The sequence below is a fragment of the Haliotis rufescens genome, unplaced genomic scaffold (assembly GCF_023055435.1).
Source record: "Haliotis rufescens isolate VD_foot unplaced genomic scaffold, xgHalRufe1.0.p SCAF_5, whole genome shotgun sequence".
In the NCBI taxonomy this organism is placed as follows: domain Eukaryota; kingdom Metazoa; phylum Mollusca; class Gastropoda; order Lepetellida; family Haliotidae; genus Haliotis; species Haliotis rufescens.
In genome coordinates this window covers 42,498,940-42,524,940 of record NW_025964223.1, presented here as the reverse complement: position 1 = coordinate 42,524,940, position 26,001 = coordinate 42,498,940, and the positions used below count along the sequence as shown (strand labels likewise).

At 41.5% G+C, this 26,001-nt stretch overlaps 1 protein-coding gene across 1 annotated transcript; it reads right to left on the bottom strand.

Annotated features, from left to right (window-relative positions):
• Positions 1 to 895: 895 nt before the first annotated feature.
• LOC125373300 (methyltransferase-like protein 27) lies at positions 896 to 7,623 on the bottom strand. The gene is made up of 6 exons (XM_048384300.1): positions 7,561 to 7,623; positions 5,110 to 5,258; positions 4,179 to 4,307; positions 2,845 to 2,980; positions 1,576 to 1,713; positions 896 to 1,086 (listed from the first exon to the last, which is right to left on the bottom strand). Exons 2-6 carry the CDS (start codon positions 5,227 to 5,229, stop codon positions 896 to 898), a joined length of 714 nt encoding a protein of 237 aa, XP_048240257.1. The 5' UTR covers positions 5,230 to 5,258; positions 7,561 to 7,623.
• Positions 7,624 to 26,001: the final 18,378 nt, after the last annotated feature.

Below are 26,001 nucleotides of genomic sequence, written 5' to 3'. Positions count from 1 at the left end.
CTGACACACCTGGCAACAGAACAATGAACATTATGCGCGCTTCGAGTTCATTTTACCAATTTTTTGTTATTCTTCTAGTAATTACATATTTGGAGTTGTTTTCTTAACACAAAGGACAAATGAGAAACTAAATGAAAAGTGAAATCCTGATACTATCTTGCGATGTTCAGTGTGCTAATTGTTACCTACACGTAAAAGTATCGACAAAGGCAGTGGACACATGTTGATTGATACTTTGAAATGAAATTGTTCAATGCATTCGATTACAGATAGCACAATTTAATATGAATGGAACAGTATAAATGTGTTGATATCACAAACAACAACACTGGTCTCGTTCAGCAAGCAAGTTTAATTGCATGGCAGTTTCAAACAGTTCTGTGAAGCCAATTTCTGGTGTCTCCGGTCGTGATGGTGCGGGAATATAGCTAAAAGCGGCGTAAAAAGACGTTCACTCACTGACTGAAAAGGTTCTGTTGGAAAAATAGTTTGGTAGTACACAGTGGTTGTGAATGTGTTATATTTGCTACAAAAATCCGGGGTAGAATAGGTCTTCAGCAACCCATGCTTGCCGTAAAAGGCCACTATGCTTGTAACTATATAAGAGGCGACTAACGGGATCGGGTGGTCAGGGTCGCTGACTTGGTGGATGCATGTCATCGTATCCCAATTGCGTAGATCGATGCCCATGATGGCAATCACTGGATTGTCTGGTCCAGACTCGATTATTTACAGACCGCCGTCATATAGCTGGAATATTGCTGAGTGCGGCGTTAAACATACGAAAAACAAACAAACAAACACAACTTAACTGACACAAATATACCCCGATAGACATTTTGGCAATGTTTATTGTGTCCGTTTCTTACTGATTCGGCTTAACAGTTATGTGTATTCATTTCAGGACTTTGTGGACTGAAATGGCCCCTTTTTCTTCAAATATCGCTTCAGGGTAAACCGCAAGTTCCACCTGCTTCCATTTCCCTTGAAATTCCAAGGTCTTCATATTTTCTCTAAAAGTCACTGCTCGGACATCGCCATCATCGGGGAACAAGTTGTATAAAGTAGAATTGATAATGTAACCACCTGAAATGATAGCATAGATGTCAAATAAAACAAAGTCGAATGAAGTAAAATATTGACTAGATTATTTGTGGATTTTGAGTTTGCTTACGCCATTCACTCATAAAAACGTTATAAGCTATGTGATAAAGAGTTAAGCTTTTTAAAACGTATTCTTCACTGATGACATCACTTGATGCCGTGAAGATCCGGGGTAGACTATGTCTTCATAACCCATGCTTGCCGTAAAAGACGACTATACTTGTAGGAGGCGACTAACGGGATCGGGTGGTCAGGCTTGCTGACTTGGTTGATGCATGTCATCGTATGCCAATTGCGAGGATCGATGCTCATGTTGTCAATCACTGGATTGTCTGGTCCAGACTCGATTATTTACAGACCGTCGTCATATAGCTGGAATATTGCTGAGTGCGGCGTTAAACAACAAACAAACAAATCTTGAATGACAAGGCGTCCTTAATGTCTTGGACCTTTGATCTTTGGAGACTTTACCTAATATGTGACACACGGAGGTGGTCGTTGAATACTTTCCTGGTTTGACAATGCGAATGAGTTCCTCAAATGCATTTAAAGGCATCTTTTTCAAAACCACTGTGCTCAAAGCCGACATTGTCACCACGTCATAGATATCTGAAACGCAGATGACCAGATAAGATTATTTAATCCAATTGACTTTTCCTATTTTAGGTTTCCTTTTCAGGGAAAATATTAACCTGAATTATTTTCACATGTATAACATTGCAGTTCTTGTATGTCTTAAAATAAGTGACCATAAAGCCGTTACGAGATACATTTCTCCAGCGTCCTAAGATTAGGTAAGACTTAGCCACGTCACATCTCAAGTACATAGGTTTCACTATAGATTACTCGACTGACAGACCCGTCAAGAGCCGGGGTAGAATAGGTCTTCAGCAACCCATGCTTGCCGTAAAGGGTGACTATGCTTGTCGTAAAAGGCGACTAACGGGATCGGGTGGTCAGGCTGCTGATTTGGTTGATACATGTCATCGATCCCAATTGCGTATGATATCGATCACTGGATTATCTGGTCCAGACTCGATTATTTACAGACCGCCGTCATATAGCTGGAATATTGCTGTGTGCGGCGTTAAACAACAAACCAACTCCACTGACAACAAATGTATTTCAAAACACGATTAAAATTCAGATCTTGATCAGTTGTGCTTTGCATCTTTGCTAACAAATACAGTATTACACATCTCTTCTGTGAATGCGATGTAGTTTTGTCATGGTCTTCTGTCATGGGTAGAACACTGTTGACGCGTGTAAAATAAGTAACGGTATGCTGAGCTTGTATACCGGATAATGTATCTTATAAAAGTTTCTTATAATGAACATTTTCATATATCGGTGTAAATTAAATTTGATAAATCCAGATTTGACACATACACTCATAATAAGCAAGAACTAAAACAAAGGCATGTGAGCAAGAAGCAAATATAATTATTTTAAAAAGTGGACCAAACATATGTTATCTAACTTATCATTCACTTTGTGAAGACGGAAGTCGCTTTGCTGCTACATCTCAAAAACCAGATATTATTTTTAGAATTATAACTATGAGCCTTAATATATATTTATCCAAAAAATACATTGTAAGCATATTTATTTTTTTCAAGCTGATTCGGGGACAATGTTTGTTGGGTTGGGGATAAAATCCCATTCCCCCTTAGAGAATATCAAATGGTCGGCCCCTGAGCACATAGTTCACAGCATCCAATATTCAAAGAGACTACCTACCAGTTTGGATGTTCAGCGCATTTACCCCTAAAACGTCAGTGAAGTAGCGACCATAACGACCTTTCTTCCTAGCCTCGTCGAGCATTTTATGTGACGGTTCCAGGGCATCCATTTTGAGAAAGCCGTTAGAGTAAAGCTGTAACATACACTTTGAGTATCACTCCATCAAAAATCATCACATGAAATTCCCTCTGGCACAATATAAAGATAATTCACATTAGTATGCACAGAGATATATTAATTATGGTATGGAGCAGAGACACAGGGAAGACACTAGTAGAGATGTAACTGGTTCATCAAAATATATAATCCGCATGATGCTACAATGAGAAGTACAATCATACTGTGATAGCCATTTGGCCTTTCAGAGATACACGCTCAACGCTATTACATATACATTATCCTTCAACATGAGAATGACAGACCACATACAGTACGTGTAAAGGCAATGGGCAGGTCCTCCGACAGCCTCAAGATCGAATTGATTTGTCCATTGCTAATTACCAATCAGTGGTTCCATTTCCATTGCTAATTAGCAATCAGTGGTTCCATTTCTCCATTGCTAATTACAAATCAGATCTAATTAATTCAGTTGGATTGAATTTGTCCATTTCTAATTACCAACCATAGCTAATTAATTCAGTTGAATTGAGTTTGTCCATTGCTAATTACCAATCGGTGGTTCCATTTCTCCATTGCTAATTACTAATCAGTGGTTCCATTTCTCCACTGCTAATTACCAATCAGAACTAATTAATTCAGCTGGATTGAATTTGTTTATTGCTATGGAAGTTGAAATCAATAAAACGCTACATGCAACAGCGTCATCCTGACCCACGGACACTGCAATAGCTTGTACATGTCCTAACATTCCCCAAGGTGCGATCCGTACTATCATTTCGGCCATGGACAGGAACCAGAGGTGCCAGGCACCTCATTGAAGTCTAAGGACCTTCACGTTTAATGTCCTCATTTAGGACATATGTCCACTGATTTTCTGTTTTCACGCTTCACATTTTACTTCCCACACCAAACCCCTGTTAAAGCGTTTACTTCTTGACGAGTATATACGCATTTCATCCTTTCTATTCTTCATACACAAAATTTCAATGAAAGATTCGAGTGAGTGAAGCAGGCGAGTCGTTAACCTGATGAAATGCCGTGATATATAGCCTATAAACGTTGTAAATTAAGCATACAGCCGTTGACATCTTGTGGCGCTATATACGTGGGATTACACCAGTTCATTCCTTGCCTTTTCCACACATATACGCTGATAGTGGATGCAAAGTTTGGGAACTGAGGAAGTATATGTTTCGAAACTGTCTGCAAACCTTATCTGCACAAAGACCAGTTCCGGCAGCCACATCCAGAATATAAATGTTCTTTCTGTCGCTAGGAAACAACTCCGCAGTTTTCAAAGCAGTTAATGAAGGACTTCTGAAGTTAGCCTCTTCTAAAACCTTAAGAAATACATATTTGTGTATGCAATACGCGTACACACACATGATAACACATACGAGCGTATATCTTACATGAATGAATGTGTAAGTTATTAATGCATATTTGAATACCGATTGCTTCCTGATTTTTAAACAGGCACACTCATACTGGAATCACATGTAAATGGAAGCATTTTAATACTAAATAAATCTCATAATACTCCTGGTCAAAACAATACACTTCTTGGCTAGTTAAGCCAAAGGAGGGGCAGCGTCTAGTTCTGTAAGAGTTCACGGAATAAAACAGGTTACTATTAAGTCGCCTCTTACGATGTAAGGTACTGGGTTTCAGAGGCAAGTTCACACAGTCATTACCGTGTCAATCTTGTGCGTTGATGCACGTCTGACACCTTCCCCTCATTGAGGCCACTGAGCATATCTGAGGATGCTACGTTGTTGAGAGATACAGAAGACGTCGCAAATATCGTTCCCATTTATGCCAGCCATGTTTAATTGGTGACAGATCAGGGTATCTTGCAGGTTAAGGTAACACATTAACATCGTTCAGAATTGATGCAGCTGCACAACTCCAGCAACATGTGCCGTGTAGTGTGGCCTTTTAAGAGAACGCTTGAAGCAATTTCTCTCGAATATTCGCTATTTCTTTTGCAAAAAAATGCTTTATCAGTAACATTTGGTTGAGCTTTTTCATAAACATTTTGCCTGATTCAAATCCAAACATTCATATAAATGTTGATAACTTTAAAAATTCAACATCACAGTGGATAAATTGAAGCATGAAGTGGTGTCTTCTGGGACCGACCTTGTCATAGTGATGACTGTGTTGAGAAAACCTATCAATGATGTCCTCTCTGCTTGTATCATCGTCCCCCATCAAATATTGAACAATACGATATGCTTCCTCTCTGTCCTCCTCTGCCATGTTTATTGAAAATGCTTCATTCAAGTCTGCTTTGAATGAAATAGTTCAATGTCAGTTGCCACAAAACAACATCAAGGGAGTCATCATTTTCTAGGTGTGGCTTGTTATCATAAGGCGGCAATACATATTGTATCTATGAACACAATGGGTAATTTAACTGGTCAGCAACAATTCCAAATTTCGATTGAAGATTAGAATGGTCTGGCGTGTCATAGCGACATTGCGCGTATTTGAAGGTCATAGCTTGGTCGAAAATCTTGTACGTAATTTGAACTGAACATGCTTGTCACAGGGGTGATGAATAAGCATTAATTATACACCCGAGATAAAATGGAAACCCTTTCCACAACCACAAATGAACCTCAGCCGTGACCGTTGTCCGATTCCGACCACATCATACCATATAATGCATGGATACCATATAATGCATGGAGTATAAAAAGCGTGCAGCCACTGCAATACTGCAATACTGTACCAAAGAAACATTAACAGAGATTGATGTTTTTGTATTAAGACTAGGATGTGTCCTTCGTACAAGGTACAGAATCGCGGTGAGACAAATATGAAACAAAGTCGTACATGAGCCCAGATCAGACAGAAAGGAAAGGACTGGGTGTTTCACTAAGTCATGACAGAGAGGTGATCGTTGTTAGTCACACATATATGTTCACTGCAATAGAATGCAGAAGACCTTGCCAGAACATTTTCAGAAAAAAGGACAACATGGGGCAAGAGTTTGAACACACAATGCCATTTAGAAAGTGGTCAAATGTAACAAATGTTATATTTGGGGTAACACTTTCTTTGTAAATTACAGATTCTCGTACTTTTTTTGGATTGAGTCCCGTCCGGGATTTGGTGCCTCAATCTAGCGATGTGGGTTCGAATCCCGGACGGGACTCAACCCCCCAAAAGTACGAGAATCTGTACTTTACTAAGAAAATGTTATCCCATATATAACATTTGTTACATGGGGCAAGAGATTCAAAATGTTCAAGAAGACAACTCTGAAACTTTCAAGGATCCTGTGTCGCTGACGAACTTGAAGAAAGAGCTGATACTGATGGTGAAATCACAGAAAGTGATGAAGGACAGGATTAAGTTATAAAATGTGCAGATGAGAATGAAAACATGTATGTAGGGAATTTACTTATGAGGCAGCGCAACAGGGATATAGAAAGACCGGTACATCGTTCAGTACCTGCAAACTACAACAAGAGCAGGAACCAAAGATTCTATTGACATGGGTAGGGTAGAAAGATTAACGTTTGAAAAAACAATCCCAACAAGAAATGGACATGATGAGTGAAAACATAGAAGACAATGTCTTGGCCATTGAAGTATTCCCTTTGAATGTACCTAAACCTCTGAAATAGGGAATAAAAGTTTAATAATAATAATAATAATAAGTGCAATGCTCATAATAGTGGATGCTCATAGCGCTACACTATTATTAGTTTGTGTGGAAGCTGATTTTGATACAATACAACACTGACAGAAAACCGACAAGTAAATGTACCTGAGGCGCGACTGGTGGATAGAGGTTTAGCTGAGTTGGAAATGAGAAACATGCAAAAAGATGTACCCACATGTTCATTGCAATCATTATACTGGCTGTAATAGTTCAGAAAGAAGATTCCGGGTTAGAATAGGTCTTCAGCAACTGACGCTTGTCGGAAATGGTTGATGCATGTCATCGTATCAAAATTGCGAAGATCGATGCTCATGATGTCAGTCATTGAAGTCGATTATTTACAAACATTTTGTGGACATGCACACCTGTTTACGAGATTCACAGTCGACAAGTGATTTCATTGTATGCCCACAAAAATAAAGCTGAAAGAAATGGTGTCTTGTGGAAACTTAGACTTCGTAACTGTGTCTACAGTTTCCCTGATGCATCTCTCTCCTGGTTGGTACAGGGGCGGTCGGGTAGCCTAGTGGTGAAAGCGTTCGCTCGTCACGCCGAAGACCCGGGTTCGATTCCCGACTTTGGTACAATGTGTGAAGCCCATTTCTGGTGTCCCCCGTCGTGATATTGCTGGAATATTGCTAAAAGCGGAGTAAAACCATACTCACTCACTCACTCCTGGTTGGTACAAGGTATGGGAAGATATGAAATGTTGTGGTTCCAAAATATCACGGATTGACAAAGCAATCTCTTACTGGTTCTGTGATGGTGAAATCCAAGGAGTATCAACAGGTCATGTGGATGACTTTATATATACCGGTAATTTGAGCAGACTGTGAAGGTAGATTATGCACTAATGACACTACATTGCTCTCCCAGGATTAGCATGAATACATCATGACAGTATTACTCGAACATACCTTCAAACACTTTCGTTGGCTTGATTTGACACTTGGACCCTGGAACTGAACGACTGAGCTCTCTACACGACTCAACACAAATCGTTAAAGTTGAGAAATCTCGTGGTGAGCAATTCGTGAACAGATGACTATATTCATAAACAATTAGGCAATTGAAAAATATAGCCAATAAACTTGCAGAACTGGTAACAGATTAGATAATTTCATATTATATCCAACTGTTTTATTATGTAAATGGATCGTGTTGTAAAAACTATGTATATGGTATGTTTATATGCATGTGTAGGATAATTGATTTTGAAATGCAACCCTTACTGGATGGAATATGTTCAAGTGAACAACAAAAGTTGAAACAAATCTCAATCTGAAACAATTTCGGTTTGCAACAGATAAAAGACTACTGTAAGTGTTCAAATGGTTTAATTTGCCATACTGACTTCAGAAAATGCGTGATTTCATTAAAAAAAAAACATGAACATGCCAAAATGTCAATTTACAAATCAATAGCGTGTGTGTCCACCTCTGGTTGCGATGCAAGCAACAAATCTTCGTCTCATGGAATGGACCAGGCGTCGCACAAAGTCTTGTGGGATATCTGTCCATATCTGCTGGAGCATGTTTCGAAGTTCCTGGAGTGTCCGTGGAACACGTGGTTGACGGCGTAGGCACCGATCCATCTCATCCCACATGGGCTCGATTGGTGAGAGATCAGTGGAGCGAGCCGGCCAGGGGATGACATTCACGTCGTTTTGTTGAAGATAATCCTGAATAGGTCGAGCAATATGAGGCCGGGCGTTGTCATGTTGAAAGATAATGCCTGGGCCATGACGACGCAAAAACGGTAGAACAACAGGACCGATGATCTCGTCGCGGTAGCGCTGTCCATTGACATTTCCCTCTACCACTGTCAAACGGGTCCTCTGTCTTGCCACCCCATACCATAACGCTGCCGCCCCGAACCGATCTTCTTTCATGACACAATGTTTTGGAAATATGCTGGTGGTCATAAAAATAAATACTTGCAACTTTCTTACAAGACATTGATAACTGCATGGATTCAGAATTATATTTATATACATGTATACACATATCCTACTGATAATGGTGAAATACCCTACATGAAACGTTTTGATCGACACAATATAGTATGTTGCAGTGGAAGCACGCTTTGGTTAACAAAATGTTTTCAAAGAGGAAAACGGAAAAAAAATATTTATGATGAAAACAATTATCACGTGTTTCCCCGTCTACAGACATATTTTCGTCTACGGGACCTAGTAAGTCTGCCGTGCAACAAACGAAACAGACTTCTAATTTCCTTTAGTGCTACAAATAATCGGATTGTTCAGATGTGATGTCCAGAATCTCCCAATGAAATACGCCCCATTTCATGAACAACAAATGACAAGCGACTCGTGTGTAATTACGATATAAGCATAACGATGATGTCAACACTAAGGTCATGATACACAATCGTTTTAACATGTAACCGAAAGGGTTCAAACGAATGTTGGGTTAATCGTTTCACTCATAACACTAACCCTATTTCGTCTTAAATATCTGTGTACTTTTACAGACGAAGCAGACTTGGTCATCTTGACTCGTTTTACATGACATCAATTCGGTCTTCATGTCAAAAGTTCCTGTATGACAAGAAGAAGCACTTCTAAAATCACCCCCACATCTCCATAAGGTGAAACTTGAAGTGTAGCATTTCGTCTTGGGCAGTGGTATTTTATGGCATGGCATAAGCATTATTATGTGAACGACTGTGCACAAATATCCCAAGTAGATGTTAACCGTGAAGATCCGGGGAAGAATAGGTCTTCAGCAAACCACGCCATTATGCTTGTCGTAAGAGGCGACTAACGGGATCGGGTGGTCAGGCTCGCTGACCTGGGTGATGCATGTCATCGATCCCAATTGCGTGGATCGATGCTCATGATGTAAATCACTGGATTGTCTGGTCCAGACTCGATTATTTACAGACCGACGTCATATAGCTGGAATATTGCTGAGTGCGGCGTTAGACAACAAATAAACAAACCAAACCAAGTAGATGTTAACCGTGAAGATCCGGGGTAGAATAGGTCTTCAGCAACCCACGCTTGTCGTAAAAGGCGACCATGCTTGCCGTAAAAGGCGACTAACGGTAGCGGTGGGTCACAGGTTTCACTATAGATTACTCCACTGACAGACCCGTGAAGAGCCGGGGTAGAATAGGTCTTCAGCAACCTATGCTTGCCGTAAAAGGCGACTCTGCTTGTAAGAGGCAACTAACGGGATCGGGTGGTCAGGCTCGCTGACCTGGTTGATGCATGTCATCGATCCCAATTGCGTGGATCGATGCTCATGATGTAAATCACTGGATTGTCTGGTCCAGACTCGATTATTTACAGACCGACGTCATATAGCTGGAATATTGCTGAGTGCGGCGTTAGACAACAAATAAACAAACCAAACCAAGTAGATGTTAACCGTGAAGATCCGGGGTAGAATAGGTCTTCAGCAACCCACGCTTGTCGTAAAAGGCGACCATGCTTGCCGTAAAAGGCGACTAACGGGAGCGGTGGGTCACAGGTTTCACTATAGATTACTCCACTGACAGACCCGTGAAGAGCCGGGGTAGAATAGGTCTTCAGCAACCTATGCTTGCCGTAAAAGGCGACTCTGCTTGTAAGAGGCAACTTACGGGATCGGGTGGTCAGGCTCGCTGACTAGGTTGATGCATGTCATCGATCCCAATTGCGTGGATCGATGCTCATGATGTTAATCACTGGATTGTCTGGTCCAGACTCGATTATTTACAGACCACCGTCATATAGCTGGAATATTGCTGAGTGCGGCGTTAGACAACAAATAAACAAACCAAACCAAGTAGATGTTAGCGTTATACGGGATAAACACAGGGACGTCAATGTTCTGTAGTAATGTGTACAGGAACGTGTATCTTCTCGATATGTGATGCTAATTACATCATTACGTCACTGACGTTTGTCATATGGAGCCCGGATGACACGTTCATTTACTAGCATGCCAGCATTAGTGAAATACTGCTCCTCCGTGGGGTGTTGGCTGACCAATAACTGTGGGCACACTGAGGTGTCCCGGGTATAATGTGTGGTGTGACACCAGGGTCGGATCTACTCAATAGTGGAGCGGCATAGTCAGTTTCATGCTAATAACGTTCGAACATAAATCTACCAAGGTATTACATTATAATTATTATGCACGTGTAACACTATTCATTCCTGACACACAATGAATGCGCATCGTACAAGTACAAGCATAGTATTAATGAGGAATTCAGAAGTAAGGAAAAGGTGAGTGAGTGAGTATGGTCTTACGCCGCTTTTAGCAATATTCCAGCAATATCACGACCGGGGACACCAGAAATGGGCTTCACACATTGTACCCAAGGAAGGAAATAAATCCGACCAGGCTCTTAAATGTCAACTAATTGCATACTTATGAAATACCCATATACCAATATACATGTATATATCATACTTGTATTCATTGGCAGAGTTATTATTTTTAATGAGTGCAAAGCCTCAAAACAACCAAGCTGTACGTTAAAAGCAAACCAACCAAGCTGTACGTTAAAAGCAAAACAACCAAGCCGTACGTTAAAAGCAAAACAACCAAGCTGTACGTTAAAAGCAAAACAACCAAGCTGTTCGTTAGAAGTAGAAACAGGACGCTCCACCCAAGCAGAGTACTTGCCACGACTTGAACTACTGGTGTTAGTGATATGCCACAAACCGTTTTCGTTGAAAGTATTGTTTGTATGTTGATATAGTATCATAATTGTATCGCCTCTACGTTGCTGAAAACAATTGCTGATGCGACCTAAATTCTCAAACGAGACATACACTTGAATTGTTAGATAGGCATTACACTTGTAATAGATGGAAACAACATCAAACCGACACTGACTCATATTTCTGGATGAGGATAACAATGGAAGTGTTGCTCGGACATCGGCGCGCCACGAAATACTGTACGTCAGTAATTTGGATTGCCAATGAAAACAACGGTTCCCGCTTCACGTGAAGCAGACTGTTAACCATGTTTGACAATTGACGTTGTATCAAGGAGCCGACTTCAATGTGTGACCAGTTATGTTTGTGACCCGTGAAGATCCGGGGTAGAATAGGTCTTCAGCAACCCATGCTTGCCGTAAAAGGTGACTATGCTTTTCGTAAGAGGCGACTAACGGGATCGGGTGGTCAGGCTCGCTGACTTGGTTGATGCATGTCATCGTATCCCAACTGCGTGGATCGATGATCATGATGTCTATCACTGGATTGTCTGGTCCAGCCTCGATTATTTACAGACCGCCGTCATATAGCTGGAATATTGCAACAACAACCAACCAACCAATCTCAATCACTAAGATTTACATCGCCAAATATCCATTGTTGAAGCATTAAAATATTTATGCAATGTGCGCACACACGTAAATATGATAGCTAAAGGTGGTTCTATATCCAAAGATGATCAGCATGATCAACATGTGCCTTTGTGCAACATTTTTTGCTTGTTTCCAGAAACAGATTATACATGTAGAATCGCTGGTTATCTCCACTATAATGGGCGTTTTCTTCCTCATGTATCCTAGAGAAGGTCTAACCAAGTTTAATTATACGTACAATAATACTATTTGAGAGAATTTTTTCAGTTCATGACCTTGACCTTTGACCTTAAAAGTACATGTGGCAAAAGAATTCCCAAGGTCCATGTGGAATAAGGCCAATGTAGGATAGCCTTTAAAGTCAAAAATCTTTGTACCACTTTCGGGAGCAATTACAACTAGACTAGTGTTCAAAGTTTCATCCAAATGTGACCTTGGCCTGTGACATAATGCAATAAACGTTTGAAGTGCTAGAATTCTGACACAGAAACTGACACTGATACAATCATGTTTTACAAAATGTTGAACGCTAACCTTGACCTTTGACTAATCATGACCCCAAAAAACTTTTGCAAAAAGCCCCCATCCTGGAGAAGGCATAAACAAAGAAAACGATAATTGCATCTATGCCTTTTGAGAAAGTGCAACCACAAAGTTTGTTTTGTGAGCTCGAGACCATGACCTAGATTCATGCCATAGATTTCTCTTGTTCATAATCCCTGATGTCAATAAGCTTTGTGTTATAGTCTTTAGCAAAATCAATCTCGGCGGCGCTAAAATTCCAACAAACACTTAAAAGTATAAAGTAACCCTGTTTCAATGAACTGCTAATTATAATAACTTGTTTGCGCTATTAACTCCTTGGTAAATGAACAACGGATTATGTTCATCATCATACATTTTATAGTCTCACTATGTATCAACATCCACAGTAGATTCATAATTTCCTCTGCCTGAGAGGGGGCGGTCGGGTAGCCTGGTGGTTAAAGCGCTCGCTCGTCACGCCTAAGACCCGGGTTCGAATCCCGCCTGCGTGTTATCAAGACGGTGCCTCCTGAAAAGGAAAATGTGTCTGCTTTGACTCTTAAACATGGATTGTTACTCTGCTTGATAGATGAGGTATAGATACTCTTTTATCTTGACATTTTTTAAATGATGTCATGATATTTTATGTTTTAACTGGTCTACCATAACCCAATTTGGTGAGTGGCGGGTGCTACCGGTAGGATTTTGTCCCGAGTGAGTGAGTGAGTTGGGTTTAACGCCGCTTTTAACAGTATTCCAGTTATATCGCGGCATGTCGGCATGTGGGAGGAAAGCCCGAAGTGATGCAGGTCTCAGAGGTTTACCACTTTGGTGAAACCCACGAGCACGGGTATGGTGCTGACAAACCTAGAAACATAATCGGGGCGAAGCGGGATTCGAACCACAATCATACGTTTCTGGCGTGCCCAAGTGACGCAACTCTGCACAGCGAATCGCGGCGCCTTAGACGACTGGGCCACCCGTGCCCCCCGCATTTTCCCCGAACACCTGGTGTCATCACTGATATTGCGTGCTCTATTCATATAATTTGCACCGCTATTTTGCCTTTTACGACAAATGGATTCTGTTTCAGCAGATAATCGAGACTGGTTGTTCTCTGGCGTTGACGTCATTTATTTACCTTTTTATTTTGGGGGCATCATCTATACTGTCGGGCAGTGAATTGTTTAGTGTTTCAGGCAATACCAAAGCTGCCAGTCCCCCAAAACCATTGACGTTCCAACTATCATGATATCACTAGAGCCTGTCAAATAACCCATTTGATAATACAGATATAAGTCAGATAGTTGGATATGCATTATGATTACCCTTTCAGGCAATAAACGATATCATCTTTAAATCAGATACTGCTGAGTTTCGCTATCTAGCTGCATATACTGCGGATGCGATGTTACATACTAATGGATACACATGAGCAAAGGGGCAAGTCTTTCTAAGTGTATGTTCTGCAATTTAGAAGCGCCTGGCTGCTAAACAATGACTTAAATTTAACAAGTACATGTTGATTGCTGGACATGTACATGCATATACATGTACGCTTCAGCATCTCGACAAAACACGTGTTTCAATAGAAATGTTTTTCATCATGTGGTTCTGGGAACAAGTCACTACAAAGCCTCGACCTGTTTAAGCTAAGGCAATGGTCAGCCAGTTCAGAGCTGAGGAATGGAAGGTGGTCGAGGTAAATGATTTACTGAGATAATAAGCAATCACCCCTATAGTAATATACAGTACTAAATACATATAGTCAAACACCGTTGTCAAACTTTGATGTGTTGAACTATCGGTTATCTCGAAGTGAAAGCTTGGTCCCCGCATATTCCATATATCATTTGTGGCTGTGTCGAACCTTGGATAACTCGAAGTATTTACGTAGGTCCCTCCAACTTCGACACAGCGTAGTTTGACTGTACATAGTATTGCCACAATAATCAGGTACTTGTCAAGGTTGCAGATGTCCCTCTACGCATGTCTTTGCTGCAGAGCTATACTGTCCCCGGCGCAAAGGAACCAATCAGGATGAAAAGTTTCAAAAGTGTACTCCTTCCTTAGTCCTTCTTATTCAAAAGGAGTCATTGAATGTATTCAGTAGGCTCCAATCTACACATAACACATACACTATGACTTGTATGTTCAGGGATCTCCGAATATTTTGAAGTGAAGATACTGATGTTAGGTTGCAATGCTACAACGGAAATCTGAAGACAGGTGCGAAAAAAAGACAGATGCAGTAGCGTGTGTTTGTTGTTTAACGTCGTACTCAGTAACCTTTAAGCAATATGATGATGTACCCTGTAGATACAAGAGTCTGAACCAGTGATTGACGTTACAAGCAACGAACCACACCGTCGGGGTACGGTAGGATACAACTAAATCTAGAAGCCAATCACTTATGTCGCATCTTACGACCAGCATAGGATGAAAATTCGCACCCGCATCTCCGACGGGCGACGCCATTTATCATAATGTCAAACTACTGTTCATGTCCGAGTATGGCACCAATACCTTCAGGTTCGTGAATATCTGCACACTATGACATCATTGAAGACATATTCATCATGCCTTTAGCAACTGCTAAGCTGTGTTTGTTTGTATTTTGACGCCGCCCTCGGCAATATGCCAGCTAGTTCTAAGCTAATGTGCATCGTGTCTATAGCCTCCCTGATTAAGGTCCCTATTGAAAGAAGACTAAAGTCGCCGGTAAACTCAAACGATGTTTACTTGTTCAGATCAAAACCTTAACTGACAACACAACGGTATTACTATGATGACATCATCACAACACTCACACAACCATTCCAAACTACATTAACATTGCGTTCTATTTATAGAAATACTTCCGGGTTTTAGAGTTACCTCCCTTACATCACTATCTTATGGTCATCAAACAGGTTTAAACCCTGCTGCCCACCGCTTACGGTGGCATAGTAATGGGCACGTTCATATCTTCATGGATGGCGTTTGGAGTTAATCCCGTTTCCTGCAAGTGATTGATCACTGCACGTTTCTCAAGTTGGTCCTTTACTAAAAGGTCACAGACCCTGCTTATTTTACTGACTTGTTACAGTAACAATTTGCAATGTATGAAGCCCATTTCTGGTGTCCCCGGCCGTGATATTGCTAGAATATTGCTTAAAGCGGCGTAAAACCATACTCACTCACTCAGTAACAATTTGCTCAAATGACTCATTTTTTGTGGATGTAACTCTATGTCATCATGCCATTTCGATACATGACGCAATTCCTTCTGCTCGAGGCTCAGAACCTGGCAACCCTCGTAGCATGCGTGGTAAACGTTGTCCATGTCATATGTGTGGTTAAGGTACTACTCACTGTGATTGTATTACCTGCATTATATCATGACTACCAGCACATTTGTCGGGTTTGTACCAGGCACACCAGTGGTTGATATATTAGACAATGTTACTCGGTGGGATTATAGCTACTAAATGTCGACTTAAAAAGCTTCAAATTTATTAAATATAGACATATTGGGGTTTATGAAAGGTGTTTTGTGACAAACTGAAGCTGGCGATTATCCCCTGTTTGGAGCTAATCTCAGAGTAACGCGGTGACGTGAGGTGAAATGGGGTTTAACGTCGCGTGCAAGATTATTGCACTTATATAGCGACGTGCATGTACGTGTGTGTGTTTGTGTGGCTGCTTGTACTAGTCCGGACCGATGCCGATTTATAGTGCTAGCTCACTGAGATACCATGCCGCAGTTTAACATGAATATCCCACTTAGACACAATATACTGACTCCGAGCCGACCAGTCCTTATTTTAGCCCCTTAAGGTTACACACAACCAAATGTTTACCCATAGACTTCTATAGTAACGTTATAGCTTTTTAAAAAATAACTAGGCATTCAACAGCCATTACATTTACATATGTGCACAGTCTGGCCTTAAAGCTGCAATAAAAACACAAACTTTGGCTAGGTTACCCAGCTCCTTTTCCGAGTACAGGAAGCTGAACACACCAACCCCAGTTCCGCACCAAATATCACCTGCTTGAAAATATCTGTGCTCACATTAAGCACAAGTCATCTTGTTCAAAAAGTCAGCACCAAATATTGAAAAATATGGGCAGTTTTAATTACTGGATGGATGTGCATTTAAAAGACATAAAAATCTTACACAATATCATCCAATCACAGCCTGCATATGTCTCTTGATCTGTACTGAAGGCTCCCTACGAAAACCGCACTGTCACAACCAGTTCTGATTTAGTGTAGTAGAACCTTAATGCCGAGCGCTAGACAGGGTAACAACAAGTACCATCTTTAAACGTCTTTTGGTATGAGGCGGCCGGGGATCAAACCCCGGACCTTCCTCTCTCCGGGCGGACGCTCTACCACTAGACCACGGAGGCGGTCTCAGAGTAACTCGAACCAAACATTCAACTTGTATGGCGGTGTATTTTATAGTTTAACAAGAATTGTTAATTTGTTTCTGTTGAGATTCGGTAGACGCTCATTGCATTCTGTTTCGACAGTGATCAGTCGTCAATGAGTTACTATGTTTAGATACTGTCGCGTGTAAACTTCCTGTGGGGCCGTGGAATATTATGTAATGTTCTAGCGCCGCTAGAGTGGTGAGGGCACTGTGTGGAATTTTCCAGTAGCTATTTAGGCCAAATATATAAAGTGGGACAAGGGCGTGTTTACGTATCTCTGACATTTTTGTAATTGCTGTGCAGTATTTTGTATTGAATTGTAAACCTAGTGAATTTTTGTAATACATTTGTTGATTATATACCATTTGTTGCTTGTTTGTTTGTTTGTTTCACACTAAGCTAATTTACCTACAGATTCCTGGCTTAACATATTGTTTCAATTTGGGAATCAACACAAAACAAACAAACTGCTCCTGGTGAGATCTAAGATGTAAATACCTCTCAATGGAAACTAGCATCGAACTGCCCTTGATGGGCGCTAACATAGAACTGCTCTTGGCGGGCGCCTATATCAAACTACTCTTTGCGGCCGATAATATCAAACTGCTCTTGACAGGCGCTAATATCAAACTGCTCTTGGTGGGCGCATTAATGTGAAGGACGAAATCGTTCACATTAAAGTTCAAAACTCCATCTTCTTCAAACACAAAAAATGATCTTAAAACTACAAACATGATAAATTTAAATTCATTATTCGTTGTGTGATGTGTAATATTATGCACTCTGCAACAACCTGTCCAAAACAGAAGCAGCAATTGTTTTGTGTTGTGTTTATTTGCGGAAAGGTGATTCAGAGGATTACGTGTTCATCAGTCTCATAAACAATCGTAATTGTGGAGGTACAGGACATTCTACACGCTGATACTTGAAAGGCTAAAGCGTCGCCTCTTACATTTGATGAAAAATGACACGATTTGTTTGAATTTTGGTATTAATAAAAACAAACCGCTCGACACTCTGAAGTTTATGTTTCAAGTCATATTTACTTGGGACAAATATTACTCTTCTTAGCTTGTAAGGTATTCTCTAAATTGCCAACTCACCCGTAAACCTACCCCGACGCAGAAGAAAGTTGCTCAACCACTAGACTGTCTGGTCCAGACTCGATTATTTGCAGCCACGTATGCCTGCCTATGTGTAAACGTATCAGTACCACATCCACAATACCCGTTTCGTTCACAATGCTTAGATCTGAATGATAAACAATCGGTGTTAATGTCAACCATGAATTGTTTCATTCTCTGTTAGTTTAATAGGCGTTATATTATGCGGGAATAACCTTCCATTGGGCGGTAAAGCTGCATATCAAGGTTCTACCACACCAAATCAGAACCAGTTTGGACAGTGCGGTTTTCGTAGGGAGCCTTCAGTGCAGATCGAGAGATATCTGCAGGCTGTGATTGGAGGATATTCTGTAAGATTTTTATGTCTTTCAAATGTACATCCATCCAGTTATTAAAACTAACCATGTTTTTCTATATTTAGTACTGTCTTTTTCAACATGATGACTTATGCTGAATGTGACCACAGCTATTTTCAAGTAGGTGACATTTGGTGCGAAACTTGGGGTGGTGTGTTTAGCTTCCTGTACTCGGAAAAGGAGCTGGCTAAGCTAGTCATTTTTAATTCTATTTATTGCTGCTCTAAGGCCAAACTGTGCACACACGTACAGGTAATAGCTGTTGAATGCTTAGTTATTTAAAAAAAAATATAACGTTACTATAGAAGTCTATGGGAAAACGTTTGGTTGTGTGTAACCTCAATATGTCCAATCCGAATTTAATAATATCTCGGCTATGCACCTCACACCCTCTGTATGATAACCTGTAGCGTTGTAACCGCTTAAGTGAATACTTGTTTGGTACCTGTGCTTCAAGAATAGGTCCCCAGCAACCTAAGCTGGTCGTTCGAAGCGACATAGATAATTCTTGTGACGTCTCTCCGTTGTTGTAACCGTGTATTATTTCCCACGAACAATTTCAGCCAAATAACCCTCTATCAACAAGACGTATCCCATTCACAACGCGGAACTTAGAATTATTCGTTCACCACGCGCATCAAGTTTTGTACCCGCGGCATCACAACTGCACGTATAACTGCCTGTTTCATTTCGACACAGGTGTAGTTGGTTGTGTTTGTGCTTTGGCTCCTCGTCAGTGTTGGATTATGTACATCAAAGAAAGACCCCAAAAGCGCGTATTCGTGTATTTGTGTAACCGCGCCCTTGTGTATTCTTTTTAATTAATACCGACTTTTTCATACATTCTTCATGACTTAAATGGACCGGGTGGTCAGGCTCTGTTACTTAGTTGGGGCTGTCGGGTAGCCTAGTGGTTACAGCGTTCGCTCGTCACGCTGAAGACCCGGGTTCGATTCCTGACATGGGTACAATAAGTGAAGCCCATTTGTGGTGTCCCCCGTCGTGATATTGCTGGAATATTGCTAAAAGCGGTGTAACAAAATACTCACTCACTCACTCACTGTTATTTAGTTGATAACATGTCGTCATCGTCACCGACTATTAATCACTGAATTGTCTGATGCAGACCGCCATCATATTAATGGAGTATTGCTGAAATACGGCTTTAAAAACAAATAAAAAATATGCGGTAGACCGCCGGGCTAACACTGCCCTGGATACACGTGAAATGCTACCGGAAATGATCGTCCACTTATCATCTAACTTGATTCTCGGGACCTTTTCCACATCCATGTTTAAGTTCAAAGGTAACATGACTGATAAAAGAACGAATACAGGCTCTACGTCGTTAGTGTCCCATACACCGGGAGGCTGAGTGCATAAACCTTCGACAATGGGATCGTTTGCAAAAACATTTGTCTGTTTAGTTTTTGTGTTTGGTGTTTGGGACTCATGTTGTACCCTTGAAATCAACACAGGAGGTACTGCAATTTCTGACGAGCGTGATAGTGAGGAAATTAATCTGTCATCGTCAGCAGTTACAGTGGATAATGAACCTTCGAGGCTTCTGGTCGTTCCATACAGTTATAGAAACATACCGGCAAAAGAAATACTGCTTTCTGACAACACCGTTCAGCTCTCTGGCGTATGTCTCCCAGCTGAGAAGATTGTTAGTTTCTAAAGACGACCCGTATGACATCGTATCATATGGTCTAGACGCACGCGAGGACATGGTCCTTTTAAGACACAACGTTCGTACAAGCGGAATGGCCGTGGACCAGGGGAGACAACTCGTCTTCCTTTCCATGTACCACCCGCGATACAGCATCTGTCGGATGACAACGCAGGGCGGGGAGTTTCAGTACGTGTTGGAACAGTCTCGGTACGAGGGAACATTTGTTGGCGTCACTGTGGATCCGGAAACGAGGACGGTTTACACGGGGTTTCGGACGAAGCTCCTCTCTGTAAACTACAATGGTGAACATTTGCAGACCTTGTACACTGGTGAAGCTATATATGCTGTGAACTTTGATCCTGCAGGCCATACTCTGTACTTCCATCACAACAATAACGTGATGAAGATGTCGCCTGGAGCCACGGAGCCTACGCTGGTGTACGAGTTGGAATACACGCCATTCAACATCCTTTACTCGAACAGTAGTCTTTACGTCGGAAGCTATGCAGCCCAAAATGTTGGTGCCATACGTCTTGGCAACCGTTCCGCTGTAAATGAGGAGTTGCTGGTAGTGGAACTCACTTATCGAGTAAACATTTGCTTAATTCCCTAGAGTACTATATAGTGACGATGTCATAACAACGCAGTTTTACTAAATTATCTCACGATATTAATATGAGTGTAATCCTTTATGTACATTATTATTCAAGGACTTGCATGTACCAGATGTTTGTATAAGCTGCATATAAATAATCATTCATTCATGCATATTCATAGTGTGTTCATGTTTTACCAATTACGATATATATTATATAATTATAGGTGAGTTATTACGGGGTTATAGAACTCATGAAATCCTTGTATACTGAACCGCAAAAGAAACGTCACCATTGATCGATATATGAGAAACCTTATTTGTCCAAACACTGTAAACATACTTTGAGACATATCAAAAAGATGAAACTGATCATCAGGGTTGAAATTAAAGTGTCAAATGTTCTTAAAGTGAAACACAACACTAGTCTCTGAGAAAATGGCATCACAAGTCAGTATCTCGTGTGTCCGCCATGTGCCTTGATAACTGCCGTGCAGCGTCGATACATTGAATGGATGAGGCGGTTGTTGAAGGCCACAGGCACTTGAGCCAACACCCTGAGGAACGCCTGACGCAGTTCAGCTGCAGTTGTCAGCCTTAGTCGGACGTCATTAAGCCGTCTTTGAATCTCGTCCCACGGGTGCGCAATGGAATTTAAATCGGGACTGAGGGCAGGCCACTGCATGGTTCTGGTGCCATTCTGCTGGAGGAAGTCTCTTGTTGCTCTCGCGGTGTGGGCACGGGCATTATCATGCTGAAACTCGTGAGGTATGACGTGTGGTCTCAAGACTTGATCAATGTACAGAGCTGCTGTGACACAATTGCCCCTCCCTGGATCGATGTTCTGGAAGACCAGAGGGCCGACCCTCTGTGCAAGACCAATTCCACAACACACCATGATGCTCGGACCACCCCACGAGTCTCTCTCAACAACACAAGCATCCGAATAACGTTCCTCACAGCGTCGCCAGACTCTTTCTCTCTGCCATCTGCTGTTGGACTCTTCTCCACTGCTGGTGGTGCTGATGCTGGTGCTGGTTTCCCACTGAAGACGTCCCCGGCGATGACGTGGTGTCAGAATGGGTCCTCGGTGTGGCCTGTGACAGTAGAGGTGTCTGCTTGTCAATCGTCGACGCACGGTGTCCGCACTAATGTGTCGCTGGTGTGTCCCCATGGTCTGTCGAGCAGTTTCCGCAGCAGTAACAAAGCGATCTTGAAGATGCTGTCGCACAATCTGACGATCCTGACGTGTAGATCCGGGTAGTGACCCTTGGTCTTCCACTACGTGGTCGGTCATCTGTAGTGTTGGTGGTCTGGTACAGTTGCTTGAGCCGGTATATGGTTTCTTGTCAATCTTGGCACGTGGTAGCAATTCAGTAACGAATGAATGTTATCCGATCTGGGTGGATATTTATAGGGCAAGAAATGAGGGAACTTATGTGCATTTCAATTTGCATGTAACCCACCTGCATCGAGTTACCATGGCCGTTGCCGTGATGCGTTTGAACGATCGGTTTTATTGTCATCTGCTTTGTTTTTTTATCATCAAATTTCATTTTTCCGGACAAGGTAATGTTAAATTTGAGAAACTTTGACAAAAAATACCCAGATATTTAAATGACAACTTTTCATGCAATGTTTCTTGGGCTGACGTTTCTTTTACGGTTCAGTATATTACAATCCGATCATCCGATGGGTCGGAAACATTAAGACGGTCACTTTTCCTTAACTTGACCACAGACTTACCACAATCCTGTAAGGTGACTGAGCGGAACAGATTATACAGAGGATAATGGTGTTTTTCAACGACGTTTCTCAAAGACTCGTCTAGACGGTTTTCCACAAGACGACCCCTCGGGTATTATTGGTCTGCATAAGTCGTACCCTAACCCCATGCTTGTCACAATGTGTGAACTGGCTACTACGACCTTGATCGTTGTTCATGCTATCTACTAAAGACCGATGCGCTGCCAAAACGTTGTGTTTAATGTCACAGTGCTCCCACGTGTTACACTCGACATACAAGTTCAACATTGCCGGAAAACTGCCACCTCCGTGGAAGTCCTTAGCTGTTTAGACCCGTGAAGATTCCGGGGTAGAATAGGTCTTCAGCTACCCATGCTTGCCGTAAAAGGTGACTATGCTTGTCGTAAGAGGCGACTAACGGGATCGGGTGGTCAGGCTCGCTGACTTGGTTGATGCATGTCATCGATTCCAATTACGTGGATCGATGCTCATGATATTAATCACTGGATTGTCTGGTCCAGACTCGATTATTTACAGACCGCCGTCATATAGCTGGAATATTGCTGAGTGCGGCGTTAAACAACAAACCAACCAACCAACCAACCTTAGCCGTTTATGCTGTTTCAATATGTTTGTTATTTGACGCCACCGGCAGCAATGTTTCAGCAATGTCACGGCTGCCTGTCAATAAATATAAGTTTGACCATAACATATAGAAACGTCCTGTAGTGTTGGGGTACGATGACACGCATTAAACCAAGTCACGGAGCCTGACCACTCGACCTATTTACGTATACGTCGCATGGATTGCTAGGATTTACTCTGAATTGGAATCCCGACTGGATTATACATTTCGGAAATCAGATTCTTTATGAGCAGCGAATAAGACAATGAGTACTCATAACTGTAGTGTTAATGATTCTATGTTTCCTAGTGACATACGTTTATCGCATCCCAGTCTACACAATACCTGCACATCATTAGGGCATCCATATCGTGGCTAACAATATCACTACTGATCAGTCGACGTTGTAAAGGTGGCGACAAAGCTCAAGTCAGTTTCAAGTCCAAACAAGTTTGATTTAAATAATTCAAAACTAAGTACATAAATTCAAACACATAATTACTATGAATTTCAGTTTTACCCTAATTACACAGATGCAATATTTGAGTTTGACACAAGGCACTTAGTGTACTACTCAACGTTTGCTATGAATAGTCAGATATGTCATTCTAAATGAATTTAAATGAACAGTTAACATATTATGATACTGTTTTGTGTATCATGGAAAAAAGAAATATCCCTATCAAATGTGAGTAGTATATAACGTCTCAACCTAGACTGCAATTAGAGCATAAGGCGAAGTCAGCCCAGTAAGTATATGACATATGTTCGGCCTCCATAATGGCCTTTAATGATCGCCCAAAGCAGTAATAATGACGAACAACTACTAGCCATACGTTTGGTGACAACACATTTGACACTTTTTAAGGCGTGTGCTTTTAGTGCGTGTGTTACTCCGCGCCGTTATCCTGTTGTTGTTATTGTTTATAAAGACTTGTTGATCCTGAAAATAAAACTTTTACGTAACCAAGCATCAGTTGATGCTGTATGCGTTTGGACATGAACTCATTCATTTGTCTCAGGATCCAGTTTAATCAGCGTACACCTTGTGTCTATATGGTGCACACCTTGACTTCAACTTTGTTAGATGCATATGTCAGATAGCCATTAATACGAAATTGGACCCGCGAAGATACGGGAAGAGATTAGGTCTTCAGCAACCCATGCTTGCTGTGAGAGGCGACTGTGCTTGTCGTAAGAGGCGACTAACCGGATCGGGTGTTCAGGTTCGTTGACTTGGTTGATGTATGCCGTCGTATCACAATTGCGTAGATTGATGCTCATCGTGTCAATGATTGGATTGTCTGGCCCAGACTAGATAATTTACAGACCGCCGTCAAATAGTTGGAATATTGCTGAGTGCGGCGTTAAACAAACAACCAACCAGCTAATACGAAACAGACTTAGTTGGTCATCAGTCTTGCTTCTTTCGGGGATGAGTAACCTTGATGTTATATTGTATCTAAAATATACAAAAACATCGTCCATACATCACCGATGTGTGTACACAACGTTCCGCCATCACCCGTTAATACATTCGGTGTAGAAAAGCCGTATTTCATTTGTAGTTGGGTAATGAAATCAGGCCTTTCATAACTCACGGAAGTCAAATGATGATCCATGCAAATCCTACAGTTTCCTGACATTAAAGTGCAGATTGCCGCAAGGCTATGACACATACTGCACCAGAAATATTGCGGTTTGTTTGATGTAATTTGGGAGTTCATTGGTCTGAGCACTCCCTGTTACCCTCTCGACTGAACCAGACCTTGTCTGGATTCGTTTGAAGGGCAAGACATGATTACCCTTTTCGCGAACACCTGGTGTCATTACTGATTTTCAGTGATCCATTAACATAATCTTCACCGCAATTTTGCCTTTTACTCCAAATGAAACTTGTTACGTCGCTACAGACACTGGTGACCAAAGTGATGACATAAATCCTGCTGGGGATTCATGCAGGAAGCAAAAGTAATGTAAGTCCCCATGATCCCAAGTGAGGTGGTCTAACTTTGGTTGCTGGTGGTTTATAGCCTATTTCTAATTGATATCATTATTCTATTTACTTAATGGTGTTTTAAATTTGATCTGGTTTGTTTTTTGTTTAATTGTGATATTTACCCAACCATTTTACTGTCCTTTGTTGACAGGAATTAGAAATTATTATCTTGTTCTCATCGCGATATGGCTGCTATATTGCCGATGCGATGAATTTTTTTTAACTCACTCACTCACTGTTACGTCGCATAATCGAGATTGGTTCCTCTCTGGCGTTGTATGTATTCACGGGTGAGATGTATTGACGCTGATACCAGGACGACCATCACAATAAGCTGTTTCATCAGATGGAACGGTCGTGATTGTGAATTGCAACCGTGGTATAGTAGTGAGTGAGAATGGTTTTTACGCCGCTTTTAGCAATATTCCAGCAATATCACGGCGGGGGACACCAGAAATGGGCTTCACACATTGTACCCATGTCGGGAATCGAACCCGGGTCTTTGGCGTGACGCGCGAACGCTTTAACCACTAGGCTACCCGACCGCCCCCGTGGTATAGTAAGTAACTGCCCATGTCAAACAAAGCAAAGGCGGGTGTGGTACAACACGATGACAGATTTTCGGTATGCCCGTTTGCACGAAGACAGAACCAAGTTGAAGTTGCCAACGGAGAGACATGAGACACCATTCGGCTTGTTCCGGAATTACGCGAATGGTCTGGAATGGCATGTGGGCGTCCTTCACTGTATGTTATGACTGACGAGCGGAGCTGGCAGTGCCTGACACAATAATTTGCAAACGTTTAGTTTTAATGGAACTAAATTTATTATGATAATTGACTCAATTTGCGATATTTGAGATGTGTATGATATCAAAATGGTAAGGTTTAAACGTGTATAATGCAATCATTCGCAAAAAGGTCCATGGACAGACAGTGTAATATTCACATCCATCCA

Excerpts from the sequence above, each read along its gene's own strand:
- LOC125373300 (XM_048384300.1), bottom strand. The coding sequence starts at position 5,229 with ATGGCAGAGGAGGACAGAGAGGAAGCATATCGTATTGTTCAATATTTG. Across the intron at positions 2,981-4,178 it reads CTGGTCTTTGTGCAGATAAG|CTTTACTCTAACGGCTTTCT; the intron begins GTTTGCAGACAG and ends TGTATGTTACAG. Across the intron at positions 1,087-1,575 it reads CTCCGTGTGTCACATATTAG|GTGGTTACATTATCAATTCT; the intron begins GTAAAGTCTCCA and ends CTATCATTTCAG.